Source organism: Coloeus monedula (assembly GCF_965178545.1).
Source record: "Coloeus monedula genome assembly, chromosome: 2".
Classification (NCBI taxonomy): Eukaryota; Metazoa; Chordata; class Aves; order Passeriformes; family Corvidae; genus Coloeus; species Coloeus monedula.
In genome coordinates, this window is record NC_138782.1 from 86713137 (window position 1) to 86733406 (window position 20270).

The 20270-nt window shown below is 37.1% G+C and overlaps 1 protein-coding gene across 1 annotated transcript; it reads left to right on the top strand.

Annotated features, from left to right (window-relative positions):
• Window positions 1–65: 65 nt before the first annotated feature.
• LCA5 (lebercilin LCA5) lies at window positions 66–17510 on the top strand. The gene is made up of 9 exons (XM_082277268.1): window positions 66–147; window positions 438–522; window positions 4899–5280; window positions 7765–8294; window positions 9805–9942; window positions 11205–11301; window positions 12425–12570; window positions 14424–14562; window positions 16329–17510. Exons 3-9 carry the CDS (start codon window positions 5082–5084, stop codon window positions 17132–17134), a joined length of 2055 nt encoding a protein of 684 aa, XP_082133394.1. The 5' UTR covers window positions 66–147; window positions 438–522; window positions 4899–5081; the 3' UTR covers window positions 17135–17510.
• The last annotated feature ends 2760 nt before the right edge of the window (window positions 17511–20270 follow it).

Sequence of the window (20270 nt, forward strand, 5' to 3'; positions counted from 1 at the left end):
CGGGTAGCCAATGGCTGACGACGAGAGCCCGCCTCCTCCCCGCCGCCCGTTGCCGGGCAGCCGCTGTCAATGGCCGCCGCGCGGCCCCTTTAAGCGTAGCGCGGCAACCGTCGGCGCGTTCTCCGGGCGGGCCGAGGGGCCGGGCAGGTACCGCCGGGACGGGCCGGGGGCGGCGGGGACAGCGGGGACATGGCGGGGCGGAGGGAGCGGCCCGGGGGTGGGGCAGGACCGCCGCGGGACCGTGTTTCTTTGGGGGCTGTGGGAGCTGGGAACGGGCCCGGGCCTAGGCCTGGGATTGGCCTCCGAAAGGTCTCGGGCCACCGGTGTTCAGTTCCTTTCCTCCGAAGTAATGTAGTGTATGTAGGTTTCGGTGATCGCATTTAAAGTGTGCCGTAGCGAAGTGCTGGTTGAAAATAACGTTCGATATGTTCTTTAAGAACGTCTCCCCTGAGTGAGGGAAAGCTGCCTGCCTGCACTTCGGGAACCGGAGGGTTGCTCTCGGGGGTGGCTGAGCTGAGCTAGGTAAGTCCGCACACACCGGGGTCCGGGGGGAATGAGCGACGGCGTGGGTCTCCGTGATGGAGTCTGATTTAGAAGCATAATCTCTTCTCGCCGTTGTAGGACTGGCCTGCATGTGCTCTGTTTGAAGTGCCATTTCCTCATTTCTGACCTGGGACTTAGAGCAGCTTCTTCATTTTGAGATCTGACACAAGTAACGTTGAGGTTTACTGTGACAGAGTCAGGTAAACGTAACACTGGCTTTTAAAACCATACAGCGTTTTAATTCACCAAAATGCAGGGCAAGACAACAGTCTTAAGCTGTGCCAGGGGAGGTTTAGGTTGGAGATTAGGAGGAATTTCTTCACAGAAAAGGTGATTAAACATAGGAATGGGCTGTTCAGGCTGGTGGAGTCATCATCCCTGGAGGTGTTTAAGGCAAGACTGGACATGGCACTTTGTGCCATGATTTAATTGATGTGCTGATGGTCGATCATAGGTTGGACTTGATGATCTCAGAGGTCTTTTCCAACCTAATTGATTCTGTGATTTTGTGAAAAGCTAGTAAACCTAGAAGAAATGCATACAGTTAAGTCAGCAGCTGCAGTACCTAATGAAGTTATACTTAATCCTCACTAAGGCTCATCACTCAGTATGTTTGGATGTCATAAAAGTAAATTATTTTGCTCAGCTCTCTTCTGGAAAAACTACAGTATTTGGATATGGAAAAGATGGATGGAGGGAGAAGAAGGAGATTCATTTCTTTTGAAATTATTCTTTGCTCTTAGGTTCAGCACTTCAATAATTTGGGTTGATGCTTTTTGTACTTGTCTGAAGCTGGCTTTCTTGCACTGTCCCTCTCTCAGAATAGGTGGAAGAACTGAGCAGGCCGTTAGAGGTCAGTGTTTGTACGGGGGAAGTGCCATTCGGTGACCAGCAAAAGCACTGAGCTTCCCCTGGTCTTGGAAGGGTGTTAATACTGAAAGGGACATAAAAAGTTTTATGAGTCTTGCACTACAGAGCTGAGCTCTGGGTGCACTGCATGAGAAGGATTGCTAAGTAATTTTCCTTTCTGTCTATTGCATAATACCTGTAATCCAGTGGTTCAATTTCTCTTTTCTGTGATTTTCTTAGGAGTAACAGGGAATCTCCTGTAACTGTTGCAGTTGTTTTCTGTTCTCACTTTTGTCTGTCATGTCCTTTGCAGTGACCCAGTATTTGACTGGTTTTTGTAATGATAAACATGTTTTTAATATAATATATGTAAATAATAGCAGTAGATAGAAGTGAAGAAGTATGAAATTCTGGGGGGAAAAACCTCTTTGTAAAGTTTGTGCAAGTCCCAGATTTACTTCAACCACTCTGTATTGATGTGATCTTGGTTCATTAGGCTTCTAAAAGCATGCCTGCTTTTGAGGGGAGAGGATTGGGATTGTGGTGATGGTGCAGCTTACTAGACCCACTGCTATCGCACAATTTTTCACTCCTCACAACTTACTAAATATACAAGGGGAAAATAGATATCTTTGTGGATCTTATTCACATAAGTTAAACTTGCTTTATAATCAGCTCAAACTAGTTTGTAACAATTGAGACGTCAGGGAACCAAAACATTTCTTAATTAAACAGTCCTTAGGCTCACTGAAGTAAAACTCGAATATCCTAGTGATTCTTTTGTTCTCAGGATAAACTGTGCATTCTTTTGTTAATCAAATTGCATTATAAACCGGTGGAAAAATTAATTTGGCAAGACTTCACAGACTAAGATTTCTTTTTTTGTATGGAAAATATTATAATATTACCAGTTTGTAAAACTGAAAACCATTTGAAGATCCAAAAGATGGTTTTGGTGAGTCCTCAAGGGAGCTTTCTTTGTTTTACCTTTTTCAATTTGTTTTCATTCCATTGCTTTTCAAGTACTTCCAGAATGCATCGACAATTTCTGCTCATTTATGTTGCTGTATGTCAAAACGATACTTAGCAAAATATTCTCAAAAGTGGGGAATATCCAGCACAGGAGTGATGGATAATTCTAATCCTCCAGTTCTTACAATTTGTTTGTTTTAAACACACTGAGTTATGAAAAGCATTCTTCAAAAAGATTATTGCCTCTTCAGTGAACTCTTGTGGGGCTATAAAATAACTGATGAGCTTTAAGTTGGTACATGAAAGTGAGTGCTCTTGTTTTATATATATAATTAGACATGAACTGTAGGCATTTATGCTTTCCCTGAGTGCAAGAATATGAGATCTGTGCCTCCAGAGTACTATTTTTATATGTCATATTATTTTAGTACTTTAGTATATTAGTTTCTATTTTTTTGCATTCCCTGAAATTCTGTCTTGTGGAGACAGACCTGGTGCAGTCTTGTCTGTGCATCCTCTAGAGAAGAGATTGTCCCCAAAACTCTGCCTGTTTGGGCTTGGTTTGCTCTTCAAGGAGCAAAATAACATCCATTCTGCACAGGTGTTTGTGGGGCCAGGAGTTAGGAAAGGAACTGTTTGGGAGTAGGGAAGCACCCTGATATGTTCTAGTATTCTTACATGATCTTAGTTACAGTTATGATTAGGTATATCTTTTGAAATAATTTTAATAACTCCATTATCTTGTAAGGAAAAAGAACAATCATTCCTGATCATTTGAACGTTCACAATAATGATACCTTCCAGCATGTGTTTAGCAATCTCTAGGACAGGTGATCTCAGGTAATAGCTTATTTACTTTCTAGGCTTTGCAGTGAAATTTTAGTTTTCATCAGAATCCTTTGACATAAGTTTTAGGCATCTAATTTTTTGGACCACTTCGAAAATATTTAGGTGTTTAAAAACCATTATTTTGGAAAGTTTCTTCCTAAGTAATGAAAAAATACTCTTTTCCAGGTACTTCAGTATTAATTTCCAAGCATCTTCCCAGTTTAGAAACCTGATATGATGTTTATTCCTCTAATTTCTTCTGTATAGATTATGAGGCCAAATGGATTCCAGTCACTGGAGGCAGAGTTGTGCTAACAATGAACTGAGCCAGAAAGCTTGAATTTGTAATGAAAACGATCTTGGCAGCTGACATTTCTGTTCTGCTTGGCTATGCAATAAGGCATGTATAGGCAGTGAAGGCTGAGAAGCAGGCCAAGTTTATTTTATTGGGAAATAATATAGTGAAAAATTTACAGGTATGTTGAATGTCCTGCAGCATGGAGCAGTTTTGACTGAAAGCAGCTGAATTTTTTTGTGTGTAATTTGCTTTGCCATTTAGAAATCAGCTAGGAAGTTATGTTATTCAACAGGTAGAACTGATGGGCTCTGGTGCAAGTCCTATTTGTTCACCCATTAGAGGCCTGATATCTCAAAGTTGGATTGAAAAGAGAGAGATGGTGAAATTAAGCTTGAAAGCTGCCAAGAGTGGTGAGAGAGGCAAAAGACAAGGGAGGCTGAGTGTAGTCAGTAAAACCGCAGAGAAAATTGTTTTGACTGAGAAGGTGAAGAAAATTTTGAATTTATTTGCTCCATTACATTCTCAGGAAGTGTCTTCAAATACACAATGGGGTGATTTCACCTTGAGACAATGGGATTTTTCAGTTTGCATCAAAAGACAGGCTGCAGGAGCAGTCCTCATTTTATACCTGCTTCATGAGCAGTCCTCATTTTATACCTGTTTATCATGTACTGGTGGTGTGGTCTCTCTTATCAGATATAAAAGGGTGTGTATTTGTGTAGATATAGATATATAAATACATGACACAAATGTGTGTGCTCTGGCCAGTCCTTAAAGGTATGAAGCACCAGATGTTGTAGAGTATGAGAGTACTTCACAGGATGAAGATTGTGAGAGATAGGTACAGTCTCGTTAGGGTTTAGGGACTGGGTATTTTCCAGGCAAATGGGACAATTTATTTTCAAGCACATTATTTAACATCATTGGAATGTCAGAAATTGAGAAGTGGAAGATTTAGTCCAATTCTACAAATATCTTAATTCTAGTCACACAAATAAGTTGTTAATTCATTTGGTTTAAAAGTTTTAAAACATGTCTAAATTAGTTTCCTGAGTATCAACAAGCTTTCTTTTTTTTTTCTGTTTTGTTTTCCAAATTCTTCTTTTCCCTTCTCTAACTTGAGAGTAGTGTCTTATTCTAGATTTAGCTGTGTTAATATTCTGATTCCTTTTTTGGGATTGAAGTACCTCAGACTATGAATGTAATATTAGTAACATTCCTAGAGTGATGTCTGTCATGTTCAATATAAGTAATTAATATAAATATAATTACTAATATAAACAATAGGTAGCACAGCATGTGGCATAAGGTTATAGGAATCATGAATTATTTTACAGGTTTTTTACCTTTGTTTCTTAAACAACTTTCTTTTCTTTCTCATTTTTTCTCTCTCTCTAAATTGTTATAGAAAAATGCATTCTGAATGATGACTACTGCTTGCTGAACTGAACTGCAGAGATCTCGTGCTTGGAGATGAAGATGATAAACCAGGGGAAATAATCCAACTGCTGCCATTGCAACAACTGAAAGATCCTTTGTGCCAAAATGAGCAGTCTTTGAGAAAAATCTGGAAAGCCATTAAATCTGAAAAATGGGAGAAAGAGTAAGGAGCCCAGATTCTGAACAGGAGAGGAAATCAGATGAGGATAAAAATAGTGACTCTTACTATTCAGATGAAGGTAATGCATCTCATTCATCCAGCCAGTCGCCAGCACTAAGCTCTCCATCTACAAGCCAAGAAAAAAGACATCACAAAACACAGACTTCAAGCAGCCTGTTGCACTACCAAGGTAGGTAGGTAGCAGAAATTGCTGTTTTGTAACTGCTCCAAAGAGTTAATTATCTTTGAAAACTCAAAAGTGAGAAACTAGCATTACGAGCATCTACAAATACAGTTCATGTGAATTATGTTACAGATGGCAGGTAGAGAGTAGCTGCTCCGTTGAAAACTGAAATTAACCCACTCCTGCATAAGGATGAGTTTTGGTGATTTTCAGAATTCTTCATAATTTTCTTAACAAGTGAATATGGCTTTTGTACCAGCATTCTGTTGAATCATGCTGATGCTTGGTTTTTGTCATTGACAAAAAACTCAAGGCCGAGAACCCAAGGCAAGTCCTTACTATGCAATCTGTAAAGAGAGACAGTTGTTAAAATTTCCCTGATCAAATAACCTGCAGATATCTGTCTTGTGGAAGTCTAGTTGACTACATTTTACAGGATAGTACTGTGACTTTTAACAAAGAAACAAAAGACCACTAACATGGCAAAAAAAGAGAAAGTGCTTTTGATGAAAGTTGGGTTTAGATGGAGATTCAAAAGAAAGTTTTTCCTGCTTCTTCCCTGAGGGTAAAATATTACCAATTTGAGATGACATAACTCCACCTTGAGCTCTCTCATAGATACAGGCTGCTTTCTTGATACAGTTTGTGGGGAGGTGAACATCCCTGCAAAAAAGGAGAGAATAGTTGTGCGGGCCCTGGGCTGAAGTAGGGCTGTGAAGGCTTTCTGGCACACTTTGACAGCTTGTTCTAAATAATTGTATACTGTTTTTGGTGAAGTCTTAGCATGTCCTTCCTTTCTTGGGCAGGTGTTCTAGTTCATTCATAAGTGCTTGATATTGTGTGAATCACTTGGTCAATGTTACAGTCTAGGCTGTGCCAGGAGGTCTGACCTTAAGTTTTTAATTTGAACAGCGAATGTATCTCTTTAGTTTCTTGACAGTGTGGGAGTCCTGGTGCAACTGTTTTTTTGCTGAGCTTCTCTGTGTTCAGAAGTGGCATCTCCTCCATGGTAGTCATGGGTTAGCTGTCTGGGAACCAGAAACTGCAGTTCCACCATGCTGTTTAATTTGGAGGGGGCCAATGTGTGACCAGTTCTTTGATTACATAGCCAGAATTGAAGATAATAATTACATGAAGGTATTGTCAATGTCATATTACATTGTCTCGGAATACACTATTCCCCAGTTTAACTATATGATCAAAAGTACAAACTTGGTAGTGGAATTTCATGTTTGCCCTAAATAAGGAGAAATTCTTATAGGGGCTGGAAGTCTAGGGTTAATGGGAACTCCCTTAGTTGGTGATAGGAGTGGCATCATTCCTGCAGTGCATGTATTAGATAATCTTTTCACACCTGAATGTGACATAAGTGATCTTTGTACAGGAAAAAAAACACACCTTCTTTTGTTTGCTCAAGCTGTGGAAAAAATGAGCACCGAGCAGAAAATGAATGAGTATTTTTGCAAAATGTCTATAGGAAATGATAAGAAGGTATTTTTAAGCTGTTATTTTTGCTGATAAGTATTCTCAGTAGAATACAAACATGGTGAGTAGCAAAGGGGAGGAAGACTTTGCTGTCACACACACTCAATGTCTGTGTGTAGGTAACTGCACTATTGCTGTATCCCAGCTTTCAAGCCAGAATTACAAACTGCTGCTCAGTGTACTTCTTTTGAACACTGATGTACCTTAAAGAATTATGCACCCTCTATTAATTCAGTTGTTTTAAGAGATATTTTTAGTGGATTATATGATTCATTCTTTGAGCGTGGCATGAGAGGCACATAAGATAGAAACAAAATGTTCAGCTTTTATGTGTGGGAATGACAATAAAATAATAATAATAGTAATAAATAGGAATGCGAGTGCTGCATACAAGTAATCAAAGGAGAATACTGTGTGGAAAATAACTTGTGATACAAGAATAAATTATTCAGGGAGAACTGAATTTTCATGGGATTTATAATTTTGCTTTGGAGGCTTTTTGCATTGAGCCTTTGAAATCTGCTGTTTTGTCTGTAAGCATGGCAGCTGGATTTGAAAATACTACTGCATTTGTCTGGGAGAATTACATCTTGCATAATACATAACTAGCTAATGCTCAGCTAATTGTTGCCATTTTAAAAGCATGTGATATTTTGTATGCATTATAGTATTTCTAAACCATTTTAATAAACAATATCAAATATTAACAAAACATTACTCTTATTTCTGATACGATTTGCAGATGATTACTCTACAAGGGTCCTATATTAATGGTTGCAGTTACTACCTCCTGCAGTAGATCACAGACATAAATCTCCATTTTTCAGCTATCAAAAGGAACATAACTCTATCATATATATGCCTTTTATTGTCTGGTTTGAAAGCTACCATCTCTGCTTAGTATTGTATGATTGTTTCAGGCAGAGCTTGGTTCCAAGAAGGATGTCTGAATAGACAAACTGCATTGTCTAATAGTAAACATGCTTTTTATTTTTCCTCTCTCAGCAACAAAGAAATTGGATTCCAAATATGCACCAAGCAAAAGAGGGACACGGTGGGGCTTCCGTTCTCAGAGCCTCACTAGGGATTCTCCTGCAAAAGATATAGATCTTGTTACAAAAAGAGTTCTTTCTGCTAGACTGCTGAAAATCAATGAGCTCCGAAATGAACTGACTGAACTCCACATCAAACTGGATGAGCTGCAAAAGGAAAACAGGGCACTGAAGAGGCTTCAGCACAGGCAGGAGAAAGCCTTGAATAAGTTTGAAGATACGGAAAACGAAATCTCTCAGCTCCTTGCTCGGCACAACAATGAGATTAGAATATTAAGGGAGCGCCTACGAAAATCTCAGGAGAGAGAACGTGCAACTGAGAGACGGCTGAAAGATACAGAAGATGAACTGTACAGGAAAAAAACTGTCTTGCAGAAACTGAAAAAGCTGTCTGCAGATAAGCACCTTGCTGAAAGAGATGACCTGGCAAAGAAACTAGCCTTAGCAGAGAGCAAGCTGGAGGACAGGGAAAAAAGAATTAAGGTGGGATGACTTTCTTTTTGTAAGAAATTCTGGTACAGATATTTCTTACCACAATTAATTGTAATTTTACACAGCTGTGGAGCAAATAGAAAACCAGTATTTTTTGGTTTTACCCATAAGTAGAATCAAGTAAATTATTTGCAAGGTGATTGTATAGTTCCACTTGAGGTGGTTGTGCATTCAAATTTCTGTTTCCAAATTAAGCGTGTTTTGGCAGAATATATCCTGTGGATTTGTGCTTTTAAGTGTTTTTATACCAGCAATAACGTTTCCGAAATGCATGCAGTTGTAATACAGCTTTATGCAATCCAGTTTCTCCTTTTGGAGGGAAACAATTTGTGAAATTTTCTGGGTATTTAGGGAATTTTACACTAAACTTCTAAAAAAAAATAATACAGTCATTCTTTTTCAATTTTTGAACAGCATTCATACAGTGTTTGATTGTCCACTATTCTGCACATCTAAGAGCTCAGCTGGACAAAATTACAGCATGTTTTTTAAATACTGAAATAATCTTTAGACCTTTTTATGGGTATCCATTATAAGAAATTTGTCCAATGTATTTTAATTTAGTCCAGCAAAAATGTTTATGTTTTTGTAAATATGTCTAAGCATGTCTACACTGTAAATATGTCTATAAATTCATTTTACTTAAAAATTATGTTAACAGTATTAAATCTCTTGGTAGTTGTACAATTTTGATAGTAGATATATTTTATGTATAATATATAAATTTTATACTAAGCTTAAATTATGTCATTAAGATGGATTTAAGGTTTGGTCTCTATATTAGTAATTAAACCTAAATTACATTACAGAGATAATAGATCTGGAAATCCAAGGATTAAGCTGGAAACTAAGCTTTCATAAAAATAAATCCCAAAGTACCAAGATATAAATGGCTGAGTTAGCTAAACTACCTCATCCTGTAGTGTCACCATCTGTCATCTGTACTTTTATGATTAGGTATTTCAGCATTTGTAGTACTGGATCATGTTAAAATGAATCATGCTTTAAAAGGTAAGGGATTTTCTTCTAGCTTTTTTCCTTCTTCCATCAACACAGCTTCACTTAAAACAGCTATTACAAGACAAGGGCATGTAACTGAAATCATAATCACAAGCTAGTTTCTACTAGAAAGGTTAAAAATTCTTTCTTGTTTTCTTCTTTATAATCCTGCACTTTCAGGGAAGGATTCTCTCTCTTACCCATCAGTAGGAGATATGTCTTAGAGATCCGGAGGTCCACTGTGGCAAGAGCCTTGCAGAAAGTAGAGTGAGTTTCTATTATGTCCTCGAATCCTCTCAATACTCAAAAGGATGAGCTGCAGCATCTGCAGGTGCTTTGCCCCCTCAAAATTAGGATTAAAGGTTTAAATGTATTCAGTGTTACAGCAATGGTCGAGCCCATATCTAAACCCAAGACACTGGTTTACTGTAATTTTATTTAAGTAACTTGACTATAAAAATTACTTCTGTTATTAAAAAATACTATTTTGTTTTAATTGAAGGATCTGGAAAGAAATCTTGAATTAAGTGGTAGCAGTTTTCAACGAGAGTTACATTCAAAGAAAAAAAAGTTGTACGAGGCTCAAGAGGAAAACAGAGTTCTGCAAGAAGAGCTTAATCATCTAAATCAGAAGCTGAAGGTAAAATGTGAAAGGAATAGAATTTGCTAACCATGTACTGGGATTTTATCTTTAAAAGTATCTGTAATCAGGTTTGAATAGTTTACCAGTGACTGCACTCTCTGATGTGTACTTAATTATATACCATGTGTGAGTTCTTTTCCTGCATTAAATTGAAATGTTCTGTGCTCTGACCCTACAGTGTTTATAACAGGAATGTCTCTGTGTAAATCATTATTGTTAGCACTAGTTAAGAAAAGCAAGATCAAATACATAGCCAAGCATTGAGAATAAACCACAAAATCTACTGGACAATTAGGTTTTGAAGGCTTGAATTTAAAATTAAATCTGCAGGTGTAAATAGTACTTCATTACTAATATACTTGCATTACAGTAGGTTTGCATGAAGATTAATGTAATGTATTTGTGATATCCACATGTGTTGCTAAGTTTGTGCAAATGTTTATTTGCACCCCACACCACCATCATTGTTGCCTAAACTCTCAATAAAAGTACTTAAAACACTGTTATGTTCTACTTAGTTTATCTTTAGGAAAAAAGTAAGTGAGACTCAAGCTAAAGTACTTCGTTTCTGGGAGAATTTTTCTTGAATTTGAGACTTCCAAGTCTCAAATCTAGTTATATGTTGGAGATGCACCAGTTCACCACGTTCCCAGCTATCCAGCAAGTAGCAGTAGTGTTAGTACCTCTAAAATGTACTTGTTTAGAGGATGTGTTTTAAGCCTGATTTGTTAGTGGAGAGTTTACAGTTTGAAAACCTTTCCATTATCAGATCAATTCTGATAACTCACAGTTCATTTCTGTATTTTATTCAGTAAATGTGCTAAAAGAAAAGTATGCCTCTACGATGCAGTGGGCCTCTGCTCCCCAATACTGACATGCCCTGTGGCAAGTATCATTGCTTGCATTGAAATGTTTAACTCTTCACAGCACTTAAAATTCAGTTGTGCAATCTATACACATGGTGTAAGTCTTGTTCATGTTTATGGAAGCACTGGCATTTAGTTTTATTTTCACTGCAGAGAGCTGCTTTTTTTTCCCCCCATAATATTTTACTAAGGAGTTTTTGGTGGGGAGAAAGTTGTCGGCTTTCTCACAGCATAAACAGAATTAGGAATGTGATTGTTTTCCTTAAAACATTGGATTAAACAGTTGTTTATTCTGTTTCTATTTACCATATCTAATTTAATTTACAGCTTTGCTAGTGACTAGTAAATTAAATACTAGTAACTCAATTTTATACTTACCTCTTTCATTCACAGGAAAAAGAAAGAGAACTTGAAGCAAAAAATATATATGCTAATCGTATGTTGAAGTCATCACCTAGGAAAGACACGGATATTGTACAAAGAAAAAGAGGTAACTTGTATAAAGCAATAAAAGCAGAAAAATTAGTAGCATCACTTTGAAATGTCTCAGCTGGGTTATACCTTTCATGCCACTCAGTGCTCAACCCTGATGCTGCTTGTTCAAGCACACATCTTTTTGCACTTCTTTCAACACAGCACAACTTACAAAGAAGGGCACAGTGGTCTTTTGACTCTTCTGTAACTGCAGCAGAGCCAAAACACAGAACTTCACCAAACAGCAGTTTTAACTCCTTTCATAGCAGAAGTTCCTGGGTAAAGGAGGAGAGGAAGATTGTTAGTAAAATCTCCAATAGATGATAGATGTCTACTTGACAATAAATTACAGAGGCTTTAAAAATATGTATCTTCACTGCTAAGAATATTTTGGTGATCTGTTTTATTTATTTTTTACTAACTCAAATGTATTGTCTGTCAGATGAGCTGCACTCATTTTTTCCTCAGAGTATATGTGTCCCAGAACATAATCTTCTAAAAGTATCAGTACAGTGATTTCTTCTGGTGTGACAAGACAGTCTCAAACCTTATCCTACCCACATAAACATGTATGTGTCTGTGTGTGTACTTAGACTATTTTCACTGGATCAGTAGAATCTACTTGTCAGAAGAAGCAGAAATTTATGGGACTGTTTGAAATATTTAATGCCAGTATTTCAAACAGTTTGTGTGCTGCTCATTTTATTATAGATGCTCTACTATTATTCCATTTTAGGTTCAGATTTTTTTTAATGTCATTCCATAGAGATAAATGTATGTGTTTCAAAGATTCAAGTAAGTGAATTTTAATTTTATGAGTTTGATTCTGTGGCAGGCAGTAAGATGAGTGAGATATTTTGTGGGGCTTTTTAACTAATACTCAGTACACTGTAATGACCCTATAAGTAGCATTAAAGTGGAGTTTAAATTACTTTTTCAGTAGAATTTTTGCATGTATATTTTTTTATGATTAGGTTTTACAGATGCTGAAAACAACTGTGTGAAACTCATCGATACTTTCCACTTCCATTGACTTCAATACAGTCTTGTTCGCTGCAAATCATGAGAAATGAGAGACAGGTATATAGCGGGATATTTTCCAGAGAAAACACAATTTAATTAGTTTGTATTTTCTACAGCCAACAACCAAAATATTAAAAAGGGACCACAGCTCACAAAAGGTATACAAACCAGTGGAGACTTCTCACCAGCAGAACTTCTTCCAGAATCAGAACTTGTCTGTGGTGACACAGTAAACAAGAAAGAAGGAATTCTTCCTAAAATAGTAAGTTCCATAAAAATTTGAGACCCAGTCCAGATAATTCACCTATCAGATTGTATAATGCAGAGCTTATATTTTAGAAAATGTGTAAATATACAAGTGTAAATATATAGAAAATACATATATATACAAAATAGATATATTTCAAAAACATTCTGTTCTTTAAGACAAGATCTACCTTTCTAGAAATAAACTCAATTTTTTTGAGTTTATCATATTCTCTTGTCTTAGTGAGAGCAATTAGCTCAATTTTTTTTTCCTGCCACTGTTACTTCTTTGAAGTTTTTAAGACTTCATTTTGGTTTTCACCCTTTTTCTTTGTTTCTAATGCTTATTTAAGCAATCTGTTGAACAGTGATGGCTGCCTTCTCTTGGTTTTCTCTTTGGTCTTAATTATGGTTTCTTTTACTTTCCAGAATTATTTCACAATGCAGAAATCTAACGCTTCCTCTTATTGTCACAATGCTGGTATTTATTCTGGTTTTCCAGCTGTGTCAATATGCTTGGGTTTATTTGTTTTTCCATTTTCCTTTTTTAGTAGATAATAGTACCATTAGAAGTATTACTTATACTTTGTCACCCCAGGCTAAAAGCAGAGATTTGTAAGGTATTACAAATCAGAATAATACAGATTCTGGTACAAATTGTACAAATTCTGATTACATGAGGCTAGGGCTTTTTTTCAGAAATAATGCTCTGAGGATGGTCTTGGCTGGCTTCCTGTTAGGGCTGAAGCTTTTTCATGGCAGTTTCATTTGTGTGTTCCCTCTTCCCAAACCCTTTCTGTGACTACGGATGTCATTTAATGTATTCTTCCAGTCTATGCTTGGGTGTGTGAATTACAGAACCAGACAGCTGGTACAAGTGCAGCTCATGGAGCCCAACTGTGTATTCTCTATGTGGCTATTGCTTTAAATAATGTAAATTAGATTTGGATAGTCTATACTTTCGTCAGTTTTTAAAGTCAAGCATTTTAAATACCTGGCCACCATCTCCTTACATATTTAATATTTTTTAATGTAAAAATGATAACCTTGTACATGAAGGGAAAATACTTGAAGGTTTTTTGGCTAATAGTCATCTTTTCTTTGTTCATTAAGTAGTAGCTATTTCTCTTAGAAGGGTATTTTTAGTCTAGAAGTTTATTTTGTTCTAAAATAAGCACAACCTACAAAGTTAACTCCCATGTGTTGGACTATGCTGACTTTCTCTTCACTTCATTGCCACTACTTTTCTGTGTTGGTGATTTTTGCTGCTGCTATTAATATATTTTCTGCAGGTTCTTGTTCTTGCCTTTTATATATGTCTGTATAGTCACTAGCTGAAATTGTCATCTGAGATTAAACCTTTCTCTTTGATTGTTTGTTACTTAATACTCTATAAATTTAAGTACCAAAATGAACTTGAATCTACAACCCACTCGTTTGAGTAAAAAGGTCAGATTGTGCAAGTAGGGGGCAACTAATTGCTTGCTTGTTAAAAGAGTAAGGTAATGAAATGTGGCCTTCTATTAAACTCCTTGAAGAAGAAAACTTCTGGTTTCTAAAGAGGACTACCCTGAGAGTGATAATTTTGCTTTATGGCATTGGAGCTGCAACTTCCCTGAAATGTGTAATACAAGATAGAGTTGATTGTCTATTCATTTTGTTTCAAGTGTATAAAAGTATACTAGAGGTGATAATATTTTGGGGGCAAACCCCTGGGTTGTCAGAGCTGGTTTGGTTTAAGGTGACTTACTCATTTTATGTTTATCAGTAAGAATGTGATTTCAGAATGACATGGAAGTTCTTATGATTTTGTTAGGTTGGTTGGTTGTTTTTCCCCATCAGCTTCAATTTTCTATTAATTTATTTCAGGAAAAAGAAGCTCAAGAAAAAGGATGGAAAGAACAAACAGGACTCCTAAGACAAGACCAAGACAGGGAGAGGGAAGAGGAACTGAAACATTTTCAAGAAATACAGTCTTTAGAGGAGAGGGTTCCAAAACTTCCTGACGGTAAGGAAATGGGCAGCTGAAGGCTGAAAAATGCACTGTAGAATACTAATCAAGTGAGGCTGCTGGTTTCGGGTGAGAAGAGCAAAATGATTTTGCAGGGATCACTACAGTGGAAAATTATTTTCAGTTACATTATGCAAAGAAGAATCAGAAAGAAATACAGGATATAGAATAATCTGTGCCCTGTACTTAGCAGTGATTAAGTATGCAGCAGCAAAATATGCTGTCCACAAAAAAGCACTGGAGTCTGAGAGACTGTGCTTTACAAAACAAGAATGACATAGAAGGTAAATGCTGATGTTATCTCTGACTTGCTAAATGTTATTGAGGTAGGAAGTAGATTTTTACTATTGTAGAACATATCTGTTTTCCTTTATGTAGCCTTTTTTTTCAGTACTTTCTACTGCCTTACATAATTTGAAATTTCAGTTTCTCTTTTCAGATCCAATTATCTGAATCATTTGGTGTGGATATTTGGAAATGTCAGTTTCTGTCATTATATTTTAATACTGCTTTTTTATTCATTTGGTTTTCACAGCATCTTAAGGTCTTACATGCACAAGTCAATATCAAGTATTTTAGGTGGACCACACCCTGTCATGTTAAAGAGCTCTTCCAGTGATTATAGTTAATGAACAGTAGTACTTGTTCTATATGACAAGAATTCTAAAAATCTATAGCTGCTTTCAGAGGTAAAATCTGTGAAAAATCTTCTATCACAACTTACATAAGCCAAGAATCTGATTTTATGTCTCTGAATAAGATGATTTAACCACTTACCCATCATATGGTATAAACTGGTATTTTCCCTACCTTACAAAGAGAAGCATGGCTTTTTACTTAACTTGTATAATGATCTGCTATTGAAAAAGTATTTATGTTAAATATATTAACTGAACTATTGCAGTTGTTTCTGAAAGCCTGAGCCGAAGTACAGTAGATAACATGGAACTCTGTGAAAGCCTAAGTCAGAAATTTGAGTAAAGTGTTCAAAGGCAAATGCCAGTAGGTTGGAGAGGCCATATTCAACTTTTGGCCAAATACACATCTATTATCTTGGGGAAAAAGTATTTTGAAGAGAGAAATATTTGAGAAGCTTCCTCTTTCTTCTACACATAAGCATTTCTAGGTTCTGTCTATAAGTTGCTGGTTTGCTGCTGCCTTTGGTGTTCCTTCGTAGCTGTGCACAGTCACTCTGAGTCCACACAATGATGCACAGAACACTCATGTAAATGTCTTTTCTATATGCAGCTGATGCAGTGTATTTTAAATCATTTACTGCTTGAAACAGGTGATGACTCCTATGACTTTGAGTCCTGATAGCTTCACAGAAATAGTTCCCTTTATGAAAAAAAAAGAACCCACACATATATTCCAGGACTGTCCTAATGTCAGTGGTAATGACAAATAAAAATAAAGTACTGTGCAAGTCAGAACTGTTAAAATCAGTAATATTGGATTCATTTTGATTCATACTCAGGAAATGGGAAGGCAATTGGCAGAAATCAAATTGCTTTGAAAATTCGAAAACATGGGTAATGTCCTAATGCCTTTGGAAGATGACAATAAACTTTTATATCTCATCAGAGAATTGGGACTGGATTTAGTTGTAATTTTTGAAGAATTTATTTTTGCAGCAGGAAAATGACATTATGCATGGAAGAGCGTGTTAAAGACTCAATGGCTTTTGCTTGCATTGTTTTCAAAATCTTATAAGGATATTTTAAAATTAAAACATTTTAAATATTGTTCAAACATTTTTGCAGACTGGCAAAGGAAAGAATATGACAAAATTAAAAAAGAAAGCAACTTTTTATTGGATAAAGAAGAGAAGATAAAGATGGAGACAGAAATCCACAAACCTGAAGTAGAGAGAGAAAGCACTGAAACATTGGAGGAACGGCGAAAAAGAGAGTTCCTCCTTGCTAAAATGCAAGAAATTGATAGAGAAATCCAAAATACAACAAACATGAGACCAACCTCCCAAGCACCACTCATAAATACAGCAAGAAAATCTGATTCCCTGGAGAAAAAAGAGAAAACCAATCCATTCTTTGAGATCCCTGGGAAGGTTACTAATGGATTTCCTGTAAAGGAGAGCCAGGATGATGGCACAAGAGCACAAGGGCAGAAGCAACGAAATGTAAGGACTGTAGATTTAAGTAGTGAGTTAACATTTGGTAGTTATGTACCTTCGTTTGGGAAAGGATCAGGGAGACCAAGTTGGCTCACTCAAAAAAGTGACAAATTAGAAGAAAATGTTAAGGAAAATGCAGGTTTTGATAGTAAGAAAGAAAAGAAGTCCAATTTAATGGAGCAACTCTTTGGAAGCAGTGCCAGTACCATTGTTCTTTCTAAAAATAATAATACTCCACCTTTGGACATAGACTGGGACTCTAGTAATAAGCCTTTTGTTGATAAAAACAGTAAAGTCAAAGTAAAAGAAGACAATGGGCTTTTTGGTGAAGGAAGAAGCCTAAACAGACACCGTTTGCAGTATACTACAAACAAGCCAGGAGTTAATACCCTTGGTTCTTTAGAAGATGAAATTGAAGAAGTAGTCTTACAGTGATCGTGTTTTTATATGTTTCATATGTAAATACTGAAAAACTATTTTCATGTAATATTTATTAGCTATAGATTTGAAAGATTTCAGATTTATTGTAAAGCCTTATGAAGGAATAATTTACATAAATGGGTATGTGTATAGAGGAGAGATGCAGAGGAGAGATGCTTGGGGTTTTTTTACCTGTAGGCTGCTCACAGTACACTGCTTTTCATTTGGAGTATTTCTTTTAGGCCTCAGATACTTTCTTTCTTGGGCATTTGGAGAACCTCTTAACTGTGCCAGGAGAAGGCATGTGTAATATCAGTCATGAAATGAGCAGAAGAGACATTTCTAGCACTAATTCTCTTAGAAAGAGAATATTTTACACTGCTGTCATGTTATCTCAGAAGAGTATCAACAGAAGCACAATTAACTCAGGAACAGCTGCTCTCTCCTTTTGCATAGGTTTTTTGTGGACCTTACTACCAAATGTGTCTAACTCTTCTCATATATTCAGATTATATTTGTTATACAATGCCATCTTTTGTAATTTCTGAATTTTCTATGTAAAATTCCAATCATTACTAAGTAATTTTTTAACAAAATGGTTTTATTAAATGAGTTGAGTACATTTCTTGTGTGTAGGTCATCTTTAACTCAAAGTTCTGACTTCTTATATCATATTATTGATACTGGAGTTGGTTGCAACTTTGCTCATGATGTTATTTACTGGTTGGTGCTGTGTACACAAATTAAAAAGATAGGCAAGGAAGAATTTAGCAGAAGCATTCCAGAAAATAAGAGGAAGGTCATTCCTTAAGCTGAAGGTCATTCCTTGCTAGAACAAGAGATTTTGAAATGCTTCTCTGATATGCTCCCTCTGAGTCTGATTCAAAACACACTAAAATACAGAGAATTCTTACAATTTAAAGATGCATTGAGTCAAGATTTTGCTCAACACAGTGGCTCTTCTGAAGAGAAAGGTTGGTGTCCTGCATCATGCACTAACTCTCTTTGCTCCCCCCACTCAGAAAGAAAATTAGTCACAGATCCAGATCCAGATGGATGGGACAGTTCTCACCAGGTGCTCGGTAGTGAAGAACAGCTTGTGTTCACCTGCTTGCTTACAGTCCCAGTTACATTCATTGTAATACCACAGAATTTATCTGGTTCATTTTGCCTGCAGATGGTCAGAATATCAGAAAAAATTTAACCAGCAGCAGTGAATTTAACTCTGTGTTACTTTCCTGCAATGACTTCCTGGGGTGATCACTGTTGTGTAAGAGGTAGGAGAGGGCTGTGGGTAAACACTGCGGGTGTTTGTGACTGGGTGGTTACTTGTCCTACTTGTGGGTGGTGCTGCCCTTCTGGAAGCAGGTGCTTTGCTCCTGAAGATGACATTGGGGTGGGTTGTTTATTTTTATTTCCTGTGCTTGAGGACTCTAAGCATAAAACAGTAACATATCTGCTGCAGTTATGAAGGATCATGTAGTGTATGGAGGGGATGGTTGGTTTTGTTTCTTTGCAAGTCAACTCATTAACATCTGGCAAATTCCAACTATCATGCTGAACTGGTGTGCCCTGCTGTTTCATTACACATGTGTAGTTTCTAAGCTGTTTTTTATTATCAGCCCCTTCTTAAGTTCACAAATATTCACATCCTGTTACTAGCCTCTTCCTGAAGCAAATACTGTGGTGACTCACACCAAAAATAAAAGGTGTCTGCATTAGGAAGGTGAAAATAAATTGATCTGCTGGGAACAGTGCCACAGGTATAATTTACCTTTTCCTCTCATGGCTGCCCATCTTTACAGTTTATTCTTTTCTCTTGCTGCACTTTCTAGTTTTAGAGTTACTGACACAAATACCATTACAGATAAGATGTGTAAAAGCAGAGGTAATCTTCTGATTGTGGGAGAAAATGTTTGTGTCCTAATATCTGTAAGTAGCATTTCTGCTGTGGAGTAACACTTCTACTCACTGGAAGAAACTTTTGCAAGGTCTTAAAAGGCTCTGTAGACCTTACAAATGGGCACATTGATCCCCTGTAGTCCTCTGGACCCCTGGTCTCAGCTACTGTAGCTGGACAGTCTGCATGTTGCTTTTAGTGGTGGCAGTGTCTTAACTGCACTTGATTGACTGCAAAAAAATCCAGCTTTTGCAGTAAAAAGTAGATCACAACAGTTTTGGTGATCATTTATGTCCAATTGTAGGTTCTGTTTGATGTTTAGATAGTATGGCTATTACATCTGTTCTTGCCTTTCCTTCTGAACCACCAAAGGTGATGGAAGAAATCCCTCCATTCCAACAAGAAAGGATCGTTAAAGTTTGATTAACAGTTTTAGCGGAATATTTATAGGGATATTATTACTGCTGTGGGAACAATGGTGTTCCAGTTCTGATCCCCAAGAGAGTGGTCATCAAACAAAAGTATCTGAGGAGCATCTCATGAGGGTGGTCAGGTGTCAGGGCTCACCTGACAGAGAAAACAGGAAGTTTTAAGAAGGAATATTTTTTCTCTTTGAAAGAGAAGATGAACTGTTGAAAGTGTCAGGGAGAGTATAATAGATCTTCTGTAATCCAGAAGAAACGTAAACCACTGGAGGGGAACTTGGGAGACCCTTCATAACCCTGAACTGAAGCCTGTCAACTGAGGTAAGAAAACAGAAGTGGGAAATGCTTAAACATCTTGAATATTTTTCTCAGATCTGTGGTATCTTTGAGCTAGCTAAAGAGTGGGGTGAAAAAAGTGACTTTCCATAACCGTATAGAATCCTATGTCTGTGATTTTGCTTCTTCTATTGCACTCATGCCTAAAGAGGTGAATTGCAAATCCATAATGCTTCCAAGATGAGGACACTTAGAGAGGATGAGCTTAGGCTATTTGGTAGCCTCAAGTTCATTGCTGGTCCCAAGACAGAAGGTCTTATCCAGCCAGGCCTGAGCCTATTTGCACTGTCAGGAGATGTGACAGAATATCTCATCTGGCACATTAGGAGTATGAATTTGTTCTTGGGACAGGTGGCTACAAGTGCATCAGCAGGGCTTTTGCTGATACTTGTGCTCTAGAAAGTGCTTTGGGTGAGCCTTTGCTATTCAAGAAAATAGTAGTAAATTCTGCACAGTGCTTTGAAGCAGAGACCAGCAAAACCAGTGCAGC